We start from the raw sequence: 24,259 nt of genomic DNA, 5'->3' as shown, positions 1-24,259 counted from the left end.
CTTGTCAATGTATCCAAACTAAGGAAACTTCAAAGTAAACATTACATTTTATTAATCAAATATCACATCAAATACAGTACAGCTGTTGGTCTTGATTCAGATACTTTTCTACTTTCTCTTGTAGATCACTTCTCAGGTTGGTATAGACCAATGCAGTTATTTTATCCTCACACATTTACAATTGATATAGTTTAAAGTGTGACTAGTTTTCAGTATGGTATCTGAGATTCTCTACAGTGATGTGAAAAAGTATTTCTGATTTTTACGTTTTCATATTTTTCATACGGAAAGTTTTCAGATCTTCAACCAAAACCTAATATTAGGTTAAAGGGCCGGAGATTACAAATTACAACAAATTAATATTTATTTTACTTATTTAATTAAGTTATTCAATTCCCCTGTGTGAAAAAGTAATTGCCCCCCAACACTCAATAACTGTTTGTGTCACCTGTAGCTACAATGACTGCAACCAAATGCTTCCTGTAGTTGATCAGTCTCACATCGCTGTGGAGGAATGTTGGCCCACTCTTGCATGCAGTACTGCTTTAACTCAGTGACATTTGTGGGTTTTCAAACATGAATTGCTTGTTTCAAGTCCTGCCACAACATCAAAATTGGGATTAGGTCTGGACTTTGACTAGGCCATTCCGAAACCAAAAAAATGGGATCCATATCATCCAAAAAGTTGATTCAAGTTTGCAAAAAAGCACATGCATGATCATCAAGACTCTATTACTGCATTGTCAGAACTAGAAGCACATGCATGATCATCAATTCTTGAATGTTCTATGGACAGATGAGTCAAAAGTATAACTTTTTGGATGACATGGGTTCCATTATGTCTAGCGAAATCCAAACACTGCATTCTACAGTAAGAACCTTATACCCACGGTCAAGTATGGTAGTAGTGTAATGGTTTGGGGATGCTTTGCTGCCTCAGGACCTGGACGAGTTGACTAAATAGAAGGAACCATGAGTTCTGGTCTGTATCAGAATTCTACAGGAGAATGTCAGGCCATCTGTCTGAGCTGCATCTGGGTCATGCAGCAAGACAACGATCCAAAACACACAAGTCGACATGAAAAGAGCTAAAAGCAACAAATGTGTTTTGGAATGGCCTAGTCAAAGTCCAGACCTAATCCCAATTGAGATGTTGTGGCAGGTCTTGAAACGAGAAGTTCATGCTTGAAAACCCACACGTCTCTGAGTTAAAGCAGTTCTGGATGGAAGAGTAGGACAAAATTCCTCCACAGCGATGTGAGACTGATCAACAACTACAGGAAGCTTTTGGTTGGAGTCATTGCAGCTAAATGTGGCACAACTAGTTATTGAGTGTAAGGGGGCAATTACTTTTTCACACGGGGGCATAACTTTATGAAATAAATGAAATGATTATACAATTGTTGTTATTTGTTCACTCAGATTCCCTTTATCTAATATTTGGTTTTGGTTGAAGATCTGATAAAATTCAGTATAAAAAATGTGCAAAAGTAGAGAAAATTCAAAAGGGGGCGAATACTTTTTCACAGCACTGTATGTATGCAGTAGGCCTGTTGGGTGAAAAGACTGACAATCTCTGGTGCAGCATAGCCTAATAGTTGATGGGGAACACACTGTCATGACTCATGTTCCAAGTCAGTTCAGTGAGTCATCTCTACTGCTGGAGAATCTATTACTCCGAAGTCGTGAACGAAGGATCAGAACATCTGTGTAAAAGCAGAAAGGGGTCCTCATAGTAAGGTTTTGAAGACTACAGTATGTATGGGTGAGTGTGCATGAGTATGTGTGTGTGAATCCCTGTACCTTTGTGCATGAGTGTGTGCGTGTGTCCATGCATGAATGTGTGTGTGACTATGTCTAGATTTTGGCCAGGTAGGAGCCAGGTACCAGCCCAACCTGTCCGTTTCTCTCCACTGTCCACCAGCCATCTTCACTCTGTTCTATCACCAACACCACATCCCCTTTAGACACTGACAGCTCATCTGGGTCCTGGGAGCACAGGGAACACATTGTTAGTAACAGAAGTATGAAGCTTTGAATTACAGTATGGCTCATATACAGTACATACATACAGTATAATACAGAGCAGTGGAATAGTTTATGTAAACATGATCCATCAATATCTCAACTAGTTATATTTCATGTCAGCCGCATCACTGATCACTAATGACGTCCGTAACTTGACACCTGTAACTGTGTGCAGGTTTCACCTGTAACTTGACACCTGTAACTGTGTGCAGGTTTCACCTGTAACTTGACACCTGTAACTGTGTGTGCAGGTTTCACCTGTAACTTGACACCTGTAACTTAGTGTGCAGGTTTCACCTGTGCAGAGTAGTCATAGATCACCATGAAGGTATCATCATCATAATCCTCATCAGTTGTCACTGCAGGCAGGGCAGCTGCAGCTGCAGACTGGAAGCCAGGTATGGATGCATACACTCCATCTGAACTCTCAGGCACTGTTTGACCAACAGGTGGCGCCGCTGGCTCGGAAGTTGAACCCTCACTGATACTCATCTTTGAACTAGAGTTTCGTGGCAGAAGATTGGAGAATCTGCACAAATATTTTTCATGTCACATTCTCAAATATATATGAATGTGTTGATGATGTATAGCTATGAGAATGTAGTGATACAATGTCCATATTGGAATTCCTATGCATTCAACTGTTATTCCAGTGCTACAAAGTGATAGAGCTTGTTTCACAGAAACATTATGGGGTGGTTTCCTGGACACAATTTAGCCTACTCCTCGATTGCCTTCAGGAAACTGCCCCTACGAGTCCCAAGTTCTGCCAGCTGACCTTTTCCTGACCCCTCCCCCTCCGAAGCGAGCGCTGCCGTTGTTGTCGCCTGTTGGTGATGGCTCCTTCTCATAGTAGTTCTCAAACACAATGGGGTCTAGAGAGAAGAGGATGGAAGTCCACAGAAATTAAGCATAGCCAATAGAGGTGTATTGCATATAATATTTCAAATGGCAAATGTTATTCAGAGGAACTGTTACACTTGAAAAGCAGAGACACACACAGTACAAACCCGTTATAATTACTCTAAGAAGTGTTCGCCATTGGTGCCAATGTTGACAGCAACCCTGGCCCTTCACGCTCTGTCCTGTATTCAGTGAGCTTTTACCTGGTGGGCTTGAACCTGTTGTCTTCATCTCTATGAAACAGTTGTTATCTGCTGTGATGTCACACGTCTCCAGAATATTCCTCACCTCCTCGTAAAACTGCAAAAAAACATTTCTCATATTCATGCTCAGTCTTCAAAGAGGCTTCATTGATTTAAAATGGTTCTGGTTGACAAATAGGATCCATTTTGTTTGATCACCAGATACATTGCATGCTAGGCAGTGTAGTACTGGTACTAATAGAGTTTAATGTAGACAGTAGTTCATGGACCCATCTATAATCCATTTGCCTATCGTCTGAAGTGTGGTCATTGTTGAGCTCACCTCGTCGTCTTTGACACATTGCACAGAGAAGTGATTACAGTGGTCCCAGAGGACACACCTCAGGATAGTGATGCGGTCCACCTCTTGCTGCTGAAACACCTGGAACAGCAGAGACACACATACAGTACAAACCCTTAATCATCTATCCCTATATATACACACTGAACAACAATATAAATGGAACGTAAAGAGTTGGTTTCATGAGATCCCAGAAATGTTCCATACACACAAAAAAACGTATTTCTCTCTAATTTTGAGCAAAAATGTGTTAACATCCCTGTTACTGAGCATTTCTCCTTTGCCAAGATAATCCATCCACCTGACAGGTGTGGCATATCAAGAAGCTGATTAATTAGCATGCTTGTTACATAGGTGCACCATGTGCTGGGGACAATAAAAGGCCACTCTAAAACATGTAGTGTTCCACAGATCCATAGATTAGTGCCTAATCAATTGATTTAAATTGACTGATTTCCTAATATGAACTGTAACTCCATAAAATAATGACATTGTTGCATGTTGCATTTATATTTTTGTTAAGTATACAATCTGGCTCAAAAGCGACTGCATACATTAAGGAGGCTAACCAGGCGTAACCAGGCTCTAAATAGCTTTACAAGCTACTGTAATAGCTGATTCATCAGGCTTACCTGCTCAATCGGTAACATTCAATATTGTGCTTTGAGAGGCATAGACTACACTGTTAGAACAGAAAGGTGCTATCTAGAACCTCAAAGGGATCTTCGGCTGACCTCATAGGATAACCTTTTATGGTTCTGTGTAGAAAATTATCTGTAAAGGGTTCTACATGGGACCCAAAAGAACCAAAAAGGCATCTTCAAAGGGTTCTCCTACGGGGAAAGCCGAATAACCCTTTTAGGTTCTAGATAGCACCTTTTTGCTCTAACAGTGTAGTCTATTCTGGATGTATGTACATGAACCACGGGGGGGGGGGGGGGGGTGTTATACTGAGAACTATAGGCCTACTCAGACATACTGCGGAAGGGGGCGTGGTGTGCTGTGGTGTGAGGTCGTAGTTGCGCTAATAACAGTTGTGTGTGTGAAAAGTTGTTGCTGTGTAACAGAGAGCTCTAACCTCACACGTGCCCTTGTGTGTTCCCTCCCAGTCCTGACGAACGCTCTCCAGCTGCTCTACGTTCAACATGTATTGTTTCTCTGTACATGTGGAGCACAATAGAGGTTATACTTTACATTTATTGCATCCTAAGCACTCTTCTTTACTTGGATTACCATAATAAATACATGTTTTTTAAATAATCAGATCAATGATAATAAATTCGTAATGGATTTACAGATTCATTGATTCATTCATCCATTGATATTATCACCAATAAAGAAAAGTACAGTATATTGTATGGTATGATTCAGACCTGCTTCAGTGACGGCTTGTCTGCATTGCTTGGCCTTGTGTTGTACCTGAGAAAGACAGCAGTAGAGGAACTGGTCATGCTCTGAATCAAAACATGACTGCTAAACAAAAAAATAAAAGAGACAGTTCTCCTTTAGAAGAAAATATCAGGATGTGACTCTCCTGACTCTCTGTTCCTCTACAGACCTCCATTTTCAGAACGCACACAGAACAAGCATTTCTAGTAAATAGATAACTCAATTCCAGGAATTGCCAGCATTTCATTGGACCTTCAATTGTAAATTACTTGCATTATAACCAACTCATAGACTCACAGAACCAGTCTAGTTTACAAAAAAATAAGAACAAATAAGAGGTGGGTAAACTCTGCTCGCTGGTCGTGGTGAAAAAAGTAACACTTCCTATTCTTTCAATGCATTTTTCTGCAAAAGGTGGATGAACTGTTGGGCAAAAGAAAAAAGTGGGTAGACTGTGTTTACTTGTGTTTTCCTCCACTATACCACTGTTTTACTTGTAGTAGGAAAACAGTAACAAAGGGAACTGTTTCATAGCCTTCTCTGATACTGAGAAATTGAGTTCTAGTAGCACAACAATAACTACAGTGCATTCAGAGAGTATTCAGACTTTCCACATTTTGTTACATTACAGCCTTATTCTAAAATAGATTACATAGTTTTTTTGTGTCATCAATCTACACACAATACCCCATAATGACAAAGCAAAACAGGTTTTTACACTTTTTTGCAAATTTATAAAAAACATTTTCTTTTTAAATATTACATTGACATTACTATTCAGATCCTTTACTCAGTACTTTGTTGCAGCACCTTTGGTAGTGATCACAGACTCAGAGTCTTCTTGGGTATAACGCTACAAGCTTGGCACACTTGTATTTGGGGAGTTTCTCCCATTCTTCTCTGCAGATCCTCTCAAGCTCTGTCAGGTTAGATGGGGAGCATCGCTGTACAGCTATTTCCAGGTCTCTCCAGAGATGTTCGATTGGGTTCAAGTCCGGGCTCTGGCTGGGCCACTCAAGGACATTCAGAGACTTGTCCCGAAGCCACTCCTGCATTATCTTGGCTGTGGGCTAAGGATTGTCCCAGTCTGAGGTCCTGAGCACTCTGGAGCAGGCTAAGGATTGTCCCAGTCTGAGGTCCTGAGCACTCTGGAGCAGGCTAAGGATTGTCCCAGTCTGAGGTCCTGAGCACTCTGGAGCAGGCTAAGGATTGTCCCAGTCTGAGGTCCTGAGCACTCTGGAGCAGGCTAAGGATTGTCCCAGTCTGAGGTCCTGAGCACTCTGGAGCAGGCTAAGGATTGTCCCAGTCTGAGGTCCTGAGCACTCTGGAGCAGGCTAAGGATTGTCCCAGTCTGAGGTCCTGAGCACTCTGGAGCAGGCTAAGGATTGTCCCAGTCTGAGGTCCTGAGCACTCTGGAGCAGGCTAAGGATTGTCCCAGTCTGAGGTCCTGAGCACTCTGGAGCAGGCTAAGGATTGTCCCAGTCTGAGGTCCTGAGCACTCTGGAGCAGGTTATCATCAAGTATCTCTCTGTACTTTGCTCTGCCACTCTACCATAAAGGCCTGCTTGGGGGAGTGCTACGGAGCTGGTTGTCCTTCTGGAAGGTTCTCCCATCTCCACAGAGGAACTCTGGAGCTCTGTCAGCGTGACCATCGGGTTCTTGGTCACCTCCTTGACCAAGGCCTTTCTCCCCCGATTGCTCAGTTTGGCTGGGCGGCCAGCTCTAGGAAGAGTCTTGGTGGTTCCAAACTTCTTCCATTTAAGAAGGATGGAGGCCACCGTGTTCTTGGGGACCTTCAATGCTGCAGAAATGTTTTTGTACCCTTCCCCAGAACTGTGCCTTGACACAATCCTGTCTCAGAGCTCTATGGAAAATTCCTTCGACCTCATGGCTTGGTTTTTGCTCTGACATACACTGTCAATTGTGGGACCTTATATAGACAGGTGTCTGCCTTTCCAAATCATGTCCAATCAATCAATTGAATTTACCACAGGTGAACTCCAATCTAGTTGTAGGAACATCTCAATGGATGATCAACGGAAACATGATGCACTTGAGCTCAATTTTGAGTCTCATAGCAAAGGGTCTGAATACTTATTAAAATAAGGTATTTCTATTGTTATTTTTAATACATTTGCAAACATTTTATGAAAACCTGTTTTTGCTTTGTCATTATGGGTTATTGTGTAGAGACTGATGAGTAAAAAATATATATAATTGAATCAATTTTAGAAAAAGGCTGTAACGTAACTAAATGTGGAAAAAGTGAAGGGGTTTGAATACTTTCTGAATGCACTGAATAACGAGGCATATTACATGTGTATAATTGCAGGGTTGGCAGTGGTGTTACCTTCTCAGACTGGTTTGGTGTTGTGGCTGTGTGTTTGTATAGTTCCAGGGTTTGGGGAGGTGGTGTTACCTTCTCAGACTGGTTTGGTGTTGTGACTGTGTGTGTGTATAGTTCCAGGGTTTGGGGAGGTGGTGTTACCTTCTCAGACTGGTTTGGTGTTGTGGCTGTGTGTGTGTATAGTTCCAGGGTTTGGGGAGGTGGTGTTACCTTCTCAGACTGGTTTGGTGTTGTGGCTGTGTGTGTGTATAGTTCCATGGTTTGGGGAGGTGGTGTTACCTTCTCAGACTGGTTTGGTGTTGTGGCTGTGTGTTTGTATAGTTCCAGGGTTTGGGGAGGTGGTGTTACCTTCTCAGACTGGTTTGGTGTTGTGGCTGTGTGTGTGTATAGTTCCAGGGTTTGGGGAGGTGGTGTTACCTTCTCAGACTGGTTTGGTGTTGTGGCTGTGTGTTTGTATAGTTCCAGGGTTTGGGGAGGTGGTGTTACCTTCTCAGACTGGTTTGGTGTTGTGGCTGTGTGTTTGTATAGTTCCAGGGTTTGGGGAGGTGGTGTTACCTTCTCAGACTGGTTTGGTGTTGTGGCTGTGTGTGTGTATAGTTCCAGGGTTTGGGGAGGTGGTGTTACCTTCTCAGACTGGTTTGGTGTTGTGGCTGTGTGTTTGTATAGTTCCAGGGTTTGGGGAGGTGGTGTTACCTTCTCAGACTGGTTTGGTGTTGTGGCTGTGTGTGTGTATAGTTCCAGGGTTTGGGGAGGTGGTGTTACCTTCTCAGACTGGTTTGGTGTTGTGGCTGTGTGTGTGTATAGTTCCAGGGTTTGGGGAGGTGGTGTTACCTTCTCAGACTGGTTTGGTGTTGTGGCTGTGTGTTTGTATAGTTCCAGGGTTTGGGGAGGTGGTGTTACCTTCTCAGACTGGTTTGGTGTTGTGGCTGTGTGTTTGTATAGTTCCAGGGTTTGGGGAGGTGGTGTTACCTTCTCAGACTGGTTTGGTGTTGTGGCTGTGTGTGTGTATAGTTCCAGGGTTTGGGGAGGTGGTGTTACCTTCTCAGACTGGTTTGGTGTTGTGGCTGTGTGTTTGTATAGTTCCAGGGTTTGGGAGGTGGTGTTACCTTCTCAGACTGGTTTGGTGTTGTGGCTGTGTGTGTGTATAGTTCCAGGGTTTGGGGAGGTGGTGTTACCTTCTCAGACTGGTTTGGTGTTGTGGCTGTGTGTGTGTATAGTTCCAGGGTTTGGGGAGGTGGTGTTACCTTCTCAGACTGGTTTGGTGTTGTGGCTGTGTGTTTGTATAGTTCCAGGGTTTGGGGAGGTGGTGTTACCTTCTCAGACTGGTTTGGTGTTGTGGCTGTGTGTGTGTATAGTTCCAGGGTTTGGGGAGGTGGTGTTACCTTCTCAGACTGGTTTGGTGTTGTGGCTGTGTGTTTGTATAGTTCCAGGGTTTGGGGAGGTGGTGTTACCTTCTCAGACTGGTTTGGTGTTGTGGCTGTGTGTTTGTATAGTTCCAGGGTTTGGGGAGGTGGTGTTACCTTCTCAGACTGGTTTGGTGTTGTGGCTGTGTGTGTGTATAGTTCCAGGGTTTGGGGAGGTGGTGTTACCTTCTCAGACTGGTTTGGTGTTGTGGCTGTGTGTGTGTATAGTTCCAGGGTTTGGGGAGGTGGTGTTACCTTCTCAGACTGGTTTGGTGTTGTGGCTGTGTGTGTGTATAGTTCCAGGGTTTGGGGAGGTGGTGTTACCTTCTCAGACTGGTTTGGTATTGTGGCTGTGTGTGTGTATAGTTCCAGGGTTTGGGGAGGTGGTGTTACCTTCTCAGACTGGTTTGGTGTTGTGGCTGTGTGTGTGTAATTCCAGGGTTGGGGGATTACAATACTTTCTCAGACTGCTTGGGGGCTGTGTGTTTGTATAGTTTCAGGGTTTGGGGAGGTGGTGTTACCTTCTCAGACTGTTTTGTTGTTGTGGCTGTGGTGCTCCTGTCAGCAAGCTGCTCTGCCTCGTCTGCTTCTTTACATTTCTGCTCATAGGACTTCTTAGACTGGAGATGGACAGAAGAGACATTCAGGGAATCATCATTGAAGCAGCCAAAGTGGTCTGTGGAGTCATGTTTTATGTAACAATCAATTAAAACAGTAGCAATGTTGGATCTCTGTAAAACTGTATGCAACTGTATGCAATGTCAAAATGGTGAATGGTGCAGTTTAAGCAAACATTTAGGTCAATATGTATTTCTGGCTTCAGATTGGTTGTTTCTTGTACAGGATAATCAGTCTTCACCACTTTAGCTCCATTTATGTCACTCTGCCATTGGCTCTTGTCACTTGTCTCACCACAGAGTAGCCTAACGATGTAGCTAATCTATTCAGTATGTAAATGTTCGCATAGTGTCACGCCCTGACCTGAGAGAGCCTTTTTATGTCTCTATTTTGGTTTGGTCAGGGTGCGATTTGGATGGGCATTCTATGTTTTGTTTTCTAGGTTTCTGTCTGTGACCACCACAAAAGGACCAAGCAGCGTGGTAAAAAGGAGGACTGGGCATGGGATGACATCTTGAATGGCAAAGGATCCTGGACATGGGAGGAGATCCTGGCCGGAAGGGATCGCCTTCCATGGGAACAGGTGGAAGCAGCCAGGAAGGCGGAGGCAGCTGGTAAATCGTTATGAGGGAACACGGCTAGCAAGGAAGCCCGAGAGGCAGCCCCAAAAAATATTTGGGGGGGGAACACGGGGAGATTGGCAGAGTAGGGTTATAGACCTGACCTCTCCAGTGAGCGTTCACAGCATGGTGCGCTACCTTCCAGCTCCCCGAATCGGCCGGGCTAGAGTGGGCATCCAGCCAGGTCAGAGGGTGCCGGCTCAGCGCATCTGGCCGCCAGTACGTCTCTACTGCACAGGATATCCTGCGACGGCACTGCGCACTGTATCTCCGGTGCGTCTACACAGCCCAGTGCGTCCTGTGCCTGCGCCCTGCACGTGCCGGGCCAAAGTAACCATCCAGCCAGGACGGGTTGTGCAAACTCTACGCTCGAGACCTCCAGTGTGCCTCCACGGCCCAGTGTGCCCTGTGCCAGCTCCCAGAACCAGGCCTCCTGTATGTCTTCCCAGCCTGGTGAGTCCTGTGCCTGATCCGACGTCCTTCAGTCCGGAGCCTCCAGCGATGTTCTCCAGTCCGGAGCCTCCAGAGACGGTCTCCAGTCCGGAGCCTCCAGCGACAACCTCCAGTCCGGGGCCCACAGCGACGGCCTCCAGTCCGGGGCCCGCAACGAGGGTGCCCAGTCCGGGCCCACAGAGAGGGTCCCTAGACCAGGGTCGGCGGCGAGGGTCCCCACACCAGAGGCGCTACCAAAGTGGGGTGAGCCAGAGGTGGAGCGGGGTCTACGTCCCGCACCAGAGCCGCCACCGCAGATAGATGCCCACCCGGACCCTCCCCTATAGGTTCAGGTTTTGCGGCCGGAGTCCGCACCTTTGGGGCGGGGGGTACTGTCACGCCCTGACCTGAGAGAGCCTTTTTATGTCTCTATTTTGGTTTGGTCAGGGTGTGATTTGGGTGGGCATTCTATGTTTTGTTTTCTAGGTTTCTTTATTTCTATGTTTTGGCCGGGTATGGTTCTCAGTCAGGGACAGCTGTCTTGTCACGACTTCTGCCGAAGTCGTTGCCTCTCCTTGTTCAGGCGGTGCTCGGCGTTCGACGTCACCGGTCTTCTAGCCATCATTGATCCATTTTTCATTTTACATTGGTTTTGTCTTGTCTTCCCACACACCTGTTTTCAATCCCATTCATTACCTGTTGTGTATTTAACCCTCTGTTTCCCCTCATGTCTTTGTCAGAGATTGTTTATTGTCAGTGTAGTGTTTTTTGTATAGGTGCGCGACGGGTCTTCGTACCCATATTTGTTTATATTCATTTTTCTTATTAGTGTTATGGAGCATGTTACTTGGACATTTATTAAAATACTCCATTTTACACTCCGTTTGACTCTCCTGCGCCTGACTTCCCTGCCACCTATACACATATCTTTGACATGTCTATTGTTGTCTCTGATTGGGAATCATACTTAGGTAGCCCTTTTTCCCTCCTTTCAGTGTGGGTAGTTATCTTTGTTAGTGGCACTTAGCCCTGTAAGCTTCACGGTTGTTACCAATGTAATTAGAGCAGTAAAAATACATGTTTTTGTCATACCCATGGTATACGGTTTGAAATACCAGCCATCAGGGCTCTAATCATCTGGTTTATAATTGAGCATAAATCATGGGACTATGAGAGGTGAGATCCGTATTGATGCAGACCAAAATGTTCATTTTCAAGGCCTGTGTTATCCTACCAGTTCCCCCACTATAATAGGGCCAAAGTCTATGGTTGGTGTGTGAGTGTGTGTGTCTATACTTTGTTTCCTACCCTCTTCCTCTTGCAGAACTTCACTGTTATGTATGTTCTCTCTTGGGTAGCTCACCCATCTCTGAGAGGTAGCTAGGTCTACTGGGTGTAATGTCAGACTTCCTCTTTTCTGGGTATGAACTCTACACTGCGTTCTTAGAAAAACGGGTTCCAAAAGGGTTCTTTGGCTGTCCCCATAGGAGAACCCGTTTTGGTTCCAGCTAGAACCCTTTTGGTTTTCAGGTGGAATCCTTTTGGGTTCAATGTAGAACACTCTGTGGAAAGGGTTCTACATGGAAACCAAAAGGGTTCTACCAGGAACCCGTAGGGTTCTTCAAAGGATACTCATTTTACATTTAAGTCATTTAGCAGACGCTCTTATTCAGTGACTTACATGAGCAATTATGGTTAAGTGCTTTGCTCAAGGGCACGTAGGCAGATTTTTCACCTAGTCTGCTCTGAGATTCAAACCACTGACCTTTCAGTTACTGGCCCAATGCTCTTAAATGCTAGACAACCTGCCACCAGTCTCCTATGGGGACATCCGAAGCACCCTTAAATTCTAGATACCTTTTTTCTAACCGTGTGGATAAAGTCCCACTTTCAGACTGTTCTATTACCCTCTGTGTATGTACCTCTGTACTTAAGCTGACTTACTAAGTAAGCATGTAATTCCCTGAGTAAATAGTATGCCTACCTCCATGGTCTTCTTGTATAAGGACACCTTCATCTTCTGAACTTTCTCCATAATCCCCTCAAACTGAACGAGGATAAACAACATGGTTGAAATTTACTGGCATCTCATAAATACAGGTTTTCAAAATGGATTTTCAAAATGAAATAAGCACTCAATAACACATTTCAAACCTTCCTCCTCTGTTCTTTCTGCCGCTCTCTGAATATTTCCATCTTCTTGATCTCTTCCCGTAACATTCCGGATAGCTGGATATGCAGATTCCCGATGTTTTCAATTTCTGTCAAAGAAAACAGTTATTTTAGTAAACTGTCATTTGGCTTTGTTGTGAGAGATGCAGTAGACAGGATAAACTTACGTGTTTTAAGTTGATCAAATGAGGCTTTCAGGGTGCTGAAAAAATAGGAATGATGCATTTATCAATAACAGGTAGTGTAGCATACTAAATACTAGTTAAACACAGTATGCATAAACAGATTGCCAAATCACTGCATTCAACTGTATCTAGATATCAATGACTTGTCATGGTTCCAACTGTCACCAGAGGGCAGCAGAGACCGTCCTAGAGACATTAACGACACTCTGGTGTGTCCAATTGATTCATTATGATATCCCTGTTAAAAGAGGTGTGTTTTCTGTTGTCCTTTGCAGAAGCTTGAATTGTTTACCGTGTGCGTTCATTTCCTGAGTGAGTTTTTGAGACTTTTGTTGTTTTTTCATGTGTACTGTGATCCTGCGGCTACCGTTTCTCAGTAAAGTATGTTAATCCTCAACCACTGATTCCTCGTCTGTTCTCTTCTCTTCACCTGGGTCCAACCTTACCATGTCACAGCAAGCTTCTGCACCAAACATGGACCCAGCCGAGATCACTCAGATCAAGAATGTTGCAACCCACCAAGGAGCTATGCTGGGGTGGCAAGAACAAATCTTCCAAATATCAGAGACCCTCCGGGCACTTACCAACTCCCTCCAACCACAGTCCAACCTCAACCCAAGAGGGGCCAATGTCGCCCAGTGCTACAGATGTCACCGTAGTTCCTCCAGGGAACCTGCACCGGGAACCCGAGATCCCAGCCCCCGAGTGGTATGACGGCCACCCAGGAGGATGCAAGGGGTTCCTTCCTCATTCAGTGTTCTCTGGTGTTCGAGCTACAGTCCTCCTCGTTCCACACTGGGAACTGGGAGAGGACCTTGAGTCCCTGATAATACTGGCAATCAGGATCGACAACCGCCTCGAATGCGTGAGACATCGCCTTTTTGACTCCACCCCAGTATCTTGGTTTCCTGAGCACCTTAAGCCACCCAAACTCAAAATTGAGGAGCCCATGCAGCTGGGACCCACACGTCTGAGTCCACAGGTGCGTGACAGGCGCATTCGCGACGGCTGCTGCCTCTACTGCGGAGGTCTCGGCCATCTCCGTGCTACATGTCCAGAGCTGACGGGAAACGCCAGGGCTTGCCAGGACAAGGGGAGACCCTGACGAGCTGTGCAGCTACCTCTCAGTCACCGTCTGTCACTACTCGCAACCCTCCACTGGCACAACCGTCAGCACCAGATTCAAGCCTTCATGGACTCCGGGACCACAGATAATTTTATTGATCAGGACTACACCAGATAATTACCAATCACCTGCGTGAAGTGTCCCATCCCTCTGCAGATTCAAGCTCTCGATGGATGGCCCATTTGCTCCGGTCAGGTGGAATATCAGACCAAGCTCATTCTACTGCAGGCTGGGGTGAAACACTCAGAGACTCTTAGTTTTCTTTTGATCACTGCTCCCGAGAACCCTTGGCTAGCACTACATAACCCACTATTATCCTGGTCCAAGGGACACCTACTAGACTGGGGTAAGGACTGCCAGACTAAATGTCTAAGACCCCCACCAAGAGCCTCGCCATGTCCTCCTGCATCCATTGAAGTCCAAGACGTCTCCGCTCTCCCTCCTGAATACTTCGACCTCCCTGAGGCCTGCAGTAAGAGGCAAGCTGCCACCCTTCTTCCACATCGTTCATATGGCTGCCATAGAACTCCTACCCGGCTCCACACCTACCCGAGGGCCATCTGTACTATCTCTCAACCCCTGAAGCAGCAGTCATGGACAATTACATCCGGGAGTCGCTAGAGGCAGGTTTCATTAGCCCCTCTACATCACTAGCTGGTGCAGGCTTCTTCGTGGGTAATAAGGATGGAGGCTTGCGTCCTTGCATCGATTATTAGTGGGCTGAACTGGATTATGATCAAGAATCGTTACCCCCTACCACTGATGTCCGCCATCTTGGAGTTGGCCCAATTCTTCACCAAATTGGACTGCCGCAATGCTTAAAATCTGCTGAGAATCAGGAAGATGAGTGGAAAACTGCCTTTAACACCCCTAGTGGACACTATGAGTATTTAATAATGCCCTTCGGATTATCGAACTCACCGGCAGTCTTTCAAGCATTGATCAATGACACTCAAATCGGTTTATCTTTGTTTACCTCAACAACATCCTGATCTTCTCCAAAACCCTTCCAGAACACATACTGCACGTCCACCAAGTCCTGAGACGCCTCCTGCAGAGCCAACTATAAGATGGAGAAGTGTGAGTTCCATGAGAAGTGTGAGTTCCAAGTTTCCTTCCTGGGTCAAATTATCTCTACCACAGGCATCCAAATGGACCCCAAAAAGGTTGAGGCGGTCGCCCACTGTCCCCGTCCCACCTCACTCAAGCAGGCCCTGCTGTTCCTCGGGTTAAACCATTTTCACAGGCGTTTTATAAGCAACTTTGGTGCAGTGGCAGCGCCTCTCACGGTCCTAACCCGCATGTCAATTTGCCCAGTGTCGTCCGGGTTTGGCCGGGGTAGGCCGTCATTGTAAATAAGAATTTGTTCTTAACTGACTTGCCTAGTTAAATAAAGTTGACATTGTTTTTTTAAAGTCCCAGACCCGTTTTTGCTAGACTCCTGATGTTGACAGGGCATTCATAGAGCTTAAGGGATGTTTCACCTCTGGACCCATCCTCGTTCATCCTGATCCTACTCTGCCCTTTGTAGTAGAGGTGGACGCCTCGGACACCGGAGCAGGGGTGGTCCTTTCACAGCAGAATGAAGAGAACAAGAAACTGCCTTTCTCTCCAAGTGGTTCTCGCCAGTAGAACGCAACTACGATGTAGGCAACTATGAGCTCTTGGAAGTTAAGTGGACCCTTAAGAACTTGGTCTCCATTCAAGAAGCCAAGAGGTTGAACGCTCGCCAGGCTAGGTGGGCTCTGTTTTAACAGGTTCGATTTCACACTAGCCTATCGCCCGGGATCCAAGAATCAGAAAGCAGGCGCCCTGTCCCACCAACACGATACCTCTAACGAGGAGAGGGACTCCGGGCCCATCATCCACAGCTCCCGCATTGTGGACTCTGTGATATGGAGTATTGAGACCATGGTCCGACAAGCTCAGACACGAGAACCTGACCCAAGGCGATAATGATGTTAAGAGGGGTGTTTGCTGTTGTCCTTTGCAGAAGCTTGAATTGTTTACTGTGTGCATTTGTTTCCTGAGTAAGTTTTCAGGACTTAGTGTTTGTTGTTTCAAGTGTACTGTGATCCTGCGGCTACCGTTTCTCAGTCAATTATGATGTTTAACCTTAACCACTGATTCCTTGTCTGGTCTCTTCTCTTCATCCAACTTTACCATGTCACATGACTGGCTTATTAGCAATGGTGTAAAGATTAACTGTGTGAACAGGAAGCCTGACTCTATCATTATTATGTTCTAAAAATACCACTATTATTCTATTGAATACCTATTATATTGCCTGTGAAGTGGTTGTGGGATATAAGCAAGTAGCAGGCGCGCCATGCCAGGTTATGACAAATTATTTAAAGAAAAAAAAAGAACATTACATTTGATTTGGGCCAATGTCCCCCCAATGTTATTTGTATCTGTTATGACAGCATTTTGGCTAACTTATGCATAGTAGGTATTATGGTCCAAACATATCATCTCTATATATGTACGTAACCAGCCATTTACCTGATCTCTGTCTGCCCCCCAGCTTTACGGGCTATTGTCACCAGATCCTTCCCATACCTCTCTTCTGCCATGGCCCTGTAGACAGACAAACAGGCAGGCTTAAAAGGACGTTTTTTGTAGAGTGTAGACCAATCTTTGAGTTGTATGAACATTCCGATTCAGTGTGCAATCACTGCTGACCATTCCTGCGTGCATTTTGTATGAAGTTTTAATGACGTCAGAGAAACCCTACCTCATCTTCAGCAGTTCCTCCACATCTTTGCACATCCGCCTGCCATCACATAGTCTCTGAATCAGAACCTCATAGCCCTGATGATTAGTGAAATCAACTCCCTACAGAGAGAGAAAGAGAGGTGTTGTAATCCAGTTGCACAACAATAGTTACAAAATAAACGTTTGACTCAAACTGCCCAGTGGTTTGTCTCTGTATTTAGTGGCACATACTGAACAGTTAGATTCCACAGATGTTGGAACTTGTTTAGGGATTGGTTCCCATAGAATGGGGTGTCTTTACAACATGGTATATGAACCTGGTGAAATTCACAAAGCATTTAAGATTGATATTACGTTTCACTGAAATGTGCATTGCGCCATAACTTGTTACAGTACTTACAAACAGGCAATATAATCAGAGGACTGTCCAGAGGACCATAGAATATTCACTTTGAACAACTTTTAGTTGCAGACAGCATAATAGAAACCCATTTAATATGTTCTCTTTCATGTCTGAAGATGACAGGTAGATTATTAACTGTTGCCTTGGATGCAAATCTATCTGGACAATGAGAGGGCTAAATTCGTAACCACCGTGAGCAGGAAGGGAGCCATAGCAACCAACGCCTCAGGGAACATCTGTGCAAAAATACTATGATACCTCACAAGTTAAACAGAATATAACAGATGTGGAAATTGTGGTGAAAGCACAGTGCCTATCCTACAGTGCCTTACCTACAGTGCCTATCCTACAGTGCCTATCCTACAGTGCCTATCCTACAGTACCTATCCTACAGTGCCTATCCTACAGTGCCTATCCTACAGTGCCTATCCTACAGTGCCTATCCTACAGTGCCTATCCTACAGTGCCTATCCTACAGTGCCTATCCTACAGTGCCTATCTTACAGTGCCTATCTTACAGTGCCTATCCTACAGTGCCTATCTTACAGTGCCTATCCTACAGTGCCTATCCTACAGTGCCTATCCTACAGTGCCTATCCTACAGTGCATATCCTACAGTGCATATCTAAGGGGTTAGCAGTAAGAGTTGAACCCAGACCTTTACAGCTTTCCCACAGCACTCAGTTCAGTTCCAAATTTCCTTGGCATGTTATTACTGTGGACATCATATTCTGTCAGACAACTGTCACATTTTAGAAACCTAATGCTGTTTGCTTTAAAAGGCTCACTACACTTTCAAGTCTGTAAATGGTTGAGAATGAACAAAATACTAATATTTCTGGATAGAGAGATTTTAAATGAGTTATCAGTAGACTATCTAGTTATATCTAGTTACACACACCAACACAGGACATCAAGAGACAATGGTAGCAGACTGAGGGAACTTACCCAAAAGGCATCTTTATACAGCAAGGGAGTCATTCTGTGTTATTCATGCACTTCATCAAAGTTGAATGTTAATATCCTCTTTATCAACGTTGACAAAAACATAAACCACTTCAGTTTAACAGATTCCTTACTGAGATAAAATATATATATATGTAGATATATATGAAGGACAACTCCAGAATACCTCAGCTGTTATAACTGCAATATCACTGTTGAACTTTGAATTGGGCTTGAATGAGGAAGTACCCTGTGATGTCACTATCCACAGACTCAGCCTCTTGCTGAGATATGTAGATAACTACAGTTTTGATTATTATTTGAATAATAGATCATATAGAATTTCAGACCTAAAATGGATTTTCATACTATATTGGGCACAGATTGTGCCCTTGTTCATTAAGAATAGCCAATGGTTTGATTATATCCAGGGTGTATCACATCTGACCGTGATCGGATTCCCATAGGGCGGGGCACAATTGGCCCAGCGTCGTCCGGGTTTGGCCGGGTAGGCCATCATTGTAAATAATAATTTGTTCTAAATTAAATTACTTGCCTAGTTAAATAAAGGTTAAACAAATACATTAAAATGTATTATAAATAATATCTGTATAAATATAGTTTTTAATTTATGTTTAATAATATGTTTGACATGTCTACACAGTAAGTGCTTTCCAATTAACTGCTGCTTGTAAAAGCAATCATATCCACCTGTGAACATCAGACGACTAACTGAACTTTAACAGCTAACAAATACCGACCTCTAGTGGTTCACTCTGGGAGATACATAAACCATCACCTTGAAAGTTGAAACAACTTAGCAGCACAACTAAACATTAGACCTACATGTTGTGGTTAAATATTCAAGTTCTTGAAAAGGGCCATGCAGGTCAAATGCAATCAACGGGAAGGGAGGTAAACCAAGAGGCAGAATGATGTCGAGGTTCGATCCAAGAATTGCGTTGATATTTATTTTCTGGTCATCTGATGTGTATTTTTTTCAACAACTTGCTGAATAGGTTTAGCCTACGCTCGTGTACCTATGACAAGATGACTGCGTCATCCTTCAGAATGGACATCCCATGGACTGGACATAGTAAGGCATGTATACGTTTGATACATTTTTCATTGCCACTTGCCCATGGGTATAGGCCTTATTATCACATTAAGGTACTGGTCCCCAATAACTGTTTTTTGTTGTTGCATTTATACACTGGAATATGGAGTATTGTTTTTCTAATTTCAAAGAGGGAGTGCAAATAAACATACTTTATTCAGATTAGGGCTACAATAAATTAATGTTTCACAATATGACACAAGAGGGAGACACAGACCTTTTCTGCTCTCCTCATGGCACTAAGCATTAACCGACAATAAAATACTGTATAGGTCCACCAAATCCCACTAGACAGAAAATCGACCCAAAACCTAAATCTCAGTTTTATGTCCAAATTGTGCCCTGGGCATGTGTGACTGAGGACATGGTAACACATGGATGAACAAACACATGAAAGCCTATTGATTTTCAGAGTGAGAAAGGATAGCTGTGTGGTGTCTCAGTCTCTCACTGTCCTCCTGATCAATAAGATGTGTGAAAATCCGAAGGTTCTCTCTCTCTCTTAGCAGGGGAATCACCTAGTTACTGTTATCTACCCAGAGAGAGAGACAGGTTACAGAGGGCATTCCCATCAATACAGACAGTTCAGCACTAGAATTATAGCACTGACTAAACGATAGGCCTGAGGTATTGGACTTGCAAGTTAACATTTTCAACTACTCTGTATTGTTTGTCATCAACTCATTTATTACCAATAATGTCATCGGACCCTAAATAATCCCAAGGGTTTTAGTGATGGAGCTTTGCCCCTTCTCTACACTCTTCGGAAAAAAGGTGCTATCTTTAACCTTAAAGGGTTATTCGGCTGTCCCCATAGGACAAGGGGGGGCAAAGTATGGCCTGCGGGCCGTGTCCGGCACTTCAATCCGGCCCGCGAGACATTTACAAAAACAAATATGTATATATTTTTTGTAAACATTTTTTCTCCCCAATTTCATGGTATTCAATTGATAGTCTTGTCCCATCGCTGCAACTCCTGTACGAACTCGGGAGAGGCGAAGGTCGAGAGCTGTGCGTCCTCCAAAACATGACCCAACCAAGCCACACTGCTTCTTGACACACTGCTCACTTAACCCAGAAGCCAGCCGCACCATTGTGTCAGAAGAAACACCTGGCGACCGTGTCAGCGTGCGTGCGACTGGCCCGCCACAGGAGTTGCAAGTGTGCAATGGGACAAGGAAATCTCGGCCTGCCAAACCCTCTCCTAACCAGGACGATGCTGGGCCAATTTTGCGCCGCCTCATGGGTCTCCCAGTCACTGCCAGCTGTGACACAGCCTGGGATTGAACCCGGGTCTGTAGTGATGCCTCAAGCACAGCGATGCAGTGCCTTAGACTGCTGCACCATTCGGGAGGCCCCTGCAAATTGATTTTAACAAATAATTGGTCCCACAAAAAAATGCGGCCCTCCGTTGAATTTCAATATCCCGATGTGGCCCTCGAGCCAAAAAGCTTGCCCACCCCTGCCATAGCAGAACCCTTTGAAGGACCCTTTTTGTGGTTGGAGGTAGAACCCTTTTGCTTACAGGTAGAACCCTTTCTACAGTTGGTTCTACCTGGAACCTAAAAGGGTTCTCCCATGGGGACAGCCTGAAGGACCCTTTTGGAACGCTTTATTTTCTAACAGTGTAAATCATCCTCAAAAGTTTTTAATCCTTCCAGTCTGCATGAATTGGGGAATTGACATTTATCCAGCCTATTAGCTATGGCTACTGATTCCTGCAGCCCAGGGTCCGTGTGAGCAGGTCTATCTGCGTGTGGGACCCCATGTGAGGGCTCTAATGGAGGGCCGGCAGCACTAGAAATCAGCTGTGTAGTCATGTCCTACCCAGGCCAATGGGTCCACAGACACACACAGCCTCCACACAGGAGCTCCCTGGAGTGGCAGTTATTGAACTGTGACAAACGAGCCGTGTCAGGGCCAGGACAAGCCTCCTACCTGGGGGATTCTCTCTAAATGACCTTCCCATTAACCAACCACTGGTGTGTTCCCCCTCCTCAGCCTCCTCAGATAGGGTTACACAGGGAGGCAGATCATTCACAGTCCATTGTCCCCACTGCCATAGAGTTTTTCCCAATGACCGTATTGAGTTTTCACCCGTTTCAACTTGTGAAGTTATTTTCCACTATTTTTATTTCCAGGTCCATATTGTCATGTCCATTCAGAATGTGTGTATTGGTATACAGTATGTAGGTGTGTGTGCTGTGTAACTGGGCATGCATATATTCCTGTGACTTGACCTGAGTGTGTTTTCCTGCCTGAGTGCTTGCTTGCGTGTGTGAAGCTCTGTGCCTCTGGGGTAGTGTGAGTGACTTCACTGCTTTCACACGTTCTCCTTCCCTCCATCCCTCCATCCTCTGTAATCCCCAATTGACTATTGGCACCAGCCCTTTATCTCTACCTCCCCTCCGATGCCCTGGGTACATGTCTGCAGAGTGTTGTGTGTGTGTGCATGTGTGCGTACGTTTGTGCGTGCGTAGGTGCGCTGTGTATCCCCTTCTCCGACTCTGGTGAATAGGAATGCAGTGAAGTGAGCATTGATTGGCCACGTTAGTGCAAACCTGTTAGTATCCTGACAGATGGATGGCTAATGATGTGTAGGCAGCAGTGCAGGGGCCTGTAGTTGTTAGTGAGATGATCCGCTGTCATAATAATACAGTTCATAAAACCAACAGCTGGGGAGCGTCCCACATGGCACCCTATTCCCTACATAGTGCACTACTTTTAACCAAGGCCCTGGGCTCTGGTCAAAGTTAGTGCACTCTGGTCAAAATTAGTGCACTTTGTAGGGAATATGGTGCCATTTTGGACGCTGATTATAACCCAGGACCCAAGACATTGAAGCCAATGAACAAAGCAAGCTGAAGGCATTTGGCTTTCTCACATTTGATCTAAATCTGGCTTCAAATTAAACATTTATTAGGAGGTTAATCTGCCGTATCACTCCTAAAATCGAGGGGCTTAATCAATCTGATCCTCCTCGTCCATTGCTCCCTGTTGTGTTCCCTATGGCTACTGGGGACTTTGCAGCAGGGCCGGGGAAGCTCTCATCCTCTCTCTTTCACACACACACACACACACACACACACACACACACACACACACACACACACACACACACACACACACACACACACACACACACACACACACACACACACACACACACACACACACACACACACACACAGTCAGTTGTATGTTGATGTGGATTTTCTGTTAAATATTTGATCAGCCCTGATGTCACAGTCTGGTAACCCATGGCTACAACATTTTGGATCCTTCAGTTGTTGTTTTCAACATCCTGTGGTCTGGTCCTATAAAGGATAGTTGAGTTCTCCTGAAAGGGGGTAAATATATGTTCAGAAGAACTAGAGGGGGTGTAGCAGGCTGCTCGGTGACCCCAATGAGAGGGTGCATGCCAGGGGCAGAACCTGCCCCCTGCCTGGGTCCCACTGACCGACTGGATGCTGGTTTGGTCTAATTTGCCCCACGGCTGGTCTCTCCATGGGGACCCCTGTCCTCTACATCTGCACCCAGGGCTCTCCATACTGCCTTGCCCTCCTACACACCCCACTTTCTTTCTTCTCCTCCCTCTCCGCTTAGGCCTCTACATGTTTCTATCCCCCCTTGTGAGGCTCTCAAGGCCTGGCCTTTTGCCATCCTGGCCGCTGTGTGTGTGTGTGTGTGTGTGTGTGTGTGTGTGTGTGTGTGTGTGTGTGTGTGTGTGTGTCCGGAGAGATAGGGGCAAGGCTGCTAATTTGCTAAGTGGGTTCATCCATTTGACAGAGGACAGGGATTCTGCTTGGTTACACACCTCACAGCCCACACAGAGAGCTGACCAGACATACTAACATGTTACACACCTCACAGCCCAAACAGAGAGCTGACCAGACATACTAACATGTTACACACCTCACAGCCCACACAGAGAGCTGACCAGACATACTAACATGTTACACACCTCACAGCGCAAACAGAGAGCTGACCAGACATACTAACATGTTACACACCTCACAGCCCACACAGAGAGCTGACCAGACATACTAACATGTTACACACCTCACAGCCCACACAGAGAGCTGACCAGACATACTAACATGTTACACACCTCACAGCCCAAACAGAGAGCTGACCAGACATACTAACATGTTACACACCTCACAGCCCACACAGAGAGCTGACCAGACATACTTACATGTTACACACATCACAGCCCACACAGAGAGCTGACCAGACATACTAACATGTTACACACCTCACAGCCCACACAGAGAGCTGACCAGACATACTAACATGTTACATACCTCACAGCCCAAACAGAGAGCTGACCAGACATACTAACATGTTACACACCTCACAGCCCAAACAGAGAGCTGACCAGACATACTAACATGTTACACACCTCACAGCCCACACAGAGAGCTGACCAGACATACTAACATGTTACATACCTCACAGCCCAAACAGAGAGCTGACCAGACATACTAACATGTTACACACCTCACAGCCCACACAGAGAGCTGACCAGACATACTAACATGTTACACACCTCACAGCCCACACAGAGAGCTGACCAGACATACTAACATGTTACACACCTCACAGCCCACACAGAGAGCTGACCAGACATACTAACATGTTACACACCTCACAGCCCACACAGAGAGCTGACCAGACATACTAACATGTTACACACCTCACAGCCCACACAGAGAGCTGACCAGACATACTAACATGTTACACACCTCACAGCCCACACAGAGAGCTGACAAGACATACTAACATGTAGAAGTTGTTGCTTTTTTTCTTCTCTTTCAGTGATCGCATCCATTATTTAGACAATTACAGTGGTAATGTGGCTGTTATCTGAGGCAATACCCCAGATTGACAGCATCAAATCTTAGATGAAATACAGTCCGCTGAAACATTTCTGGCTTCTCTACTATAGTGCTACTTCTAAGGATGTCTGTCGAATTTTTTTAAATAATAAGACGCAATTACATATTTCCACCAGCAGGTAGAGGTGTTGAGATTGATCCTTTTCTTAACTTTTCCTCTGACGTTCTTTTTATTTTCTGGTTAGTATCACAACGCTGTGATGGCTCCTGGTGAGAGAATTATCACTGGCCATTGCCCTGGTCATCCTGCGCAGACTGATGACAGAGGATTAACACTCACTGTGTGTATCTGAAAGGTGAGGGACAGACTGTCTAAAGGTGCCATTGTGTGTGTGTGCGTGCGTGCGTGTGTGTTTCTGTGACTCAGAGTTCCCCAGCCAGCCTTAGTAGTTTAACAGAGTTCCCCAGC

General features: G+C 45.2%; 1 protein-coding gene across 3 annotated transcripts; it reads right to left on the bottom strand.

The window, feature by feature from the left end:
* Nucleotides 1–28: 28 nt before the first annotated feature.
* LOC109882254 (proline-serine-threonine phosphatase-interacting protein 1) lies at nucleotides 29–18,038 on the bottom strand. Of its 3 annotated transcripts, none has more exons than XM_031815046.1 (16): nucleotides 18,020–18,038; nucleotides 17,836–17,913; nucleotides 16,504–16,604; nucleotides 16,272–16,346; nucleotides 14,743–14,829; nucleotides 12,623–12,657; nucleotides 12,438–12,544; nucleotides 12,268–12,330; nucleotides 9,135–9,233; nucleotides 4,848–4,893; nucleotides 4,553–4,632; nucleotides 3,457–3,555; nucleotides 3,135–3,231; nucleotides 2,807–2,903; nucleotides 2,326–2,557; nucleotides 29–1,989 (listed from the first exon to the last, which is right to left on the bottom strand). In XM_031815046.1, exons 2-16 carry the CDS (start codon nucleotides 17,866–17,868, stop codon nucleotides 1,858–1,860), a joined length of 1,383 nt encoding a protein of 460 aa, XP_031670906.1. In that variant the 5' UTR covers nucleotides 17,869–17,913; nucleotides 18,020–18,038; the 3' UTR covers nucleotides 29–1,857. The 3 variants fall into 3 exon arrangements, with proteins under 3 accessions (XP_031670906.1, XP_031670914.1, XP_031670922.1); XM_031815054.1 differs by having other exon boundaries at nucleotides 2,326–2,527; XM_031815062.1 differs by lacking the exon at nucleotides 14,743–14,829.
* Between the last annotated feature and the right edge of the window lie 6,221 nt (nucleotides 18,039–24,259).

This window comes from Oncorhynchus kisutch, linkage group LG3, assembly GCF_002021735.2.
Source record: "Oncorhynchus kisutch isolate 150728-3 linkage group LG3, Okis_V2, whole genome shotgun sequence".
NCBI classification, from domain to species: Eukaryota; Metazoa; Chordata; class Actinopteri; order Salmoniformes; family Salmonidae; genus Oncorhynchus; species Oncorhynchus kisutch.
The sequence above is the reverse complement of the archived record's forward strand: the minus strand, read 5'-3'. Positions and strand labels throughout refer to the sequence as shown.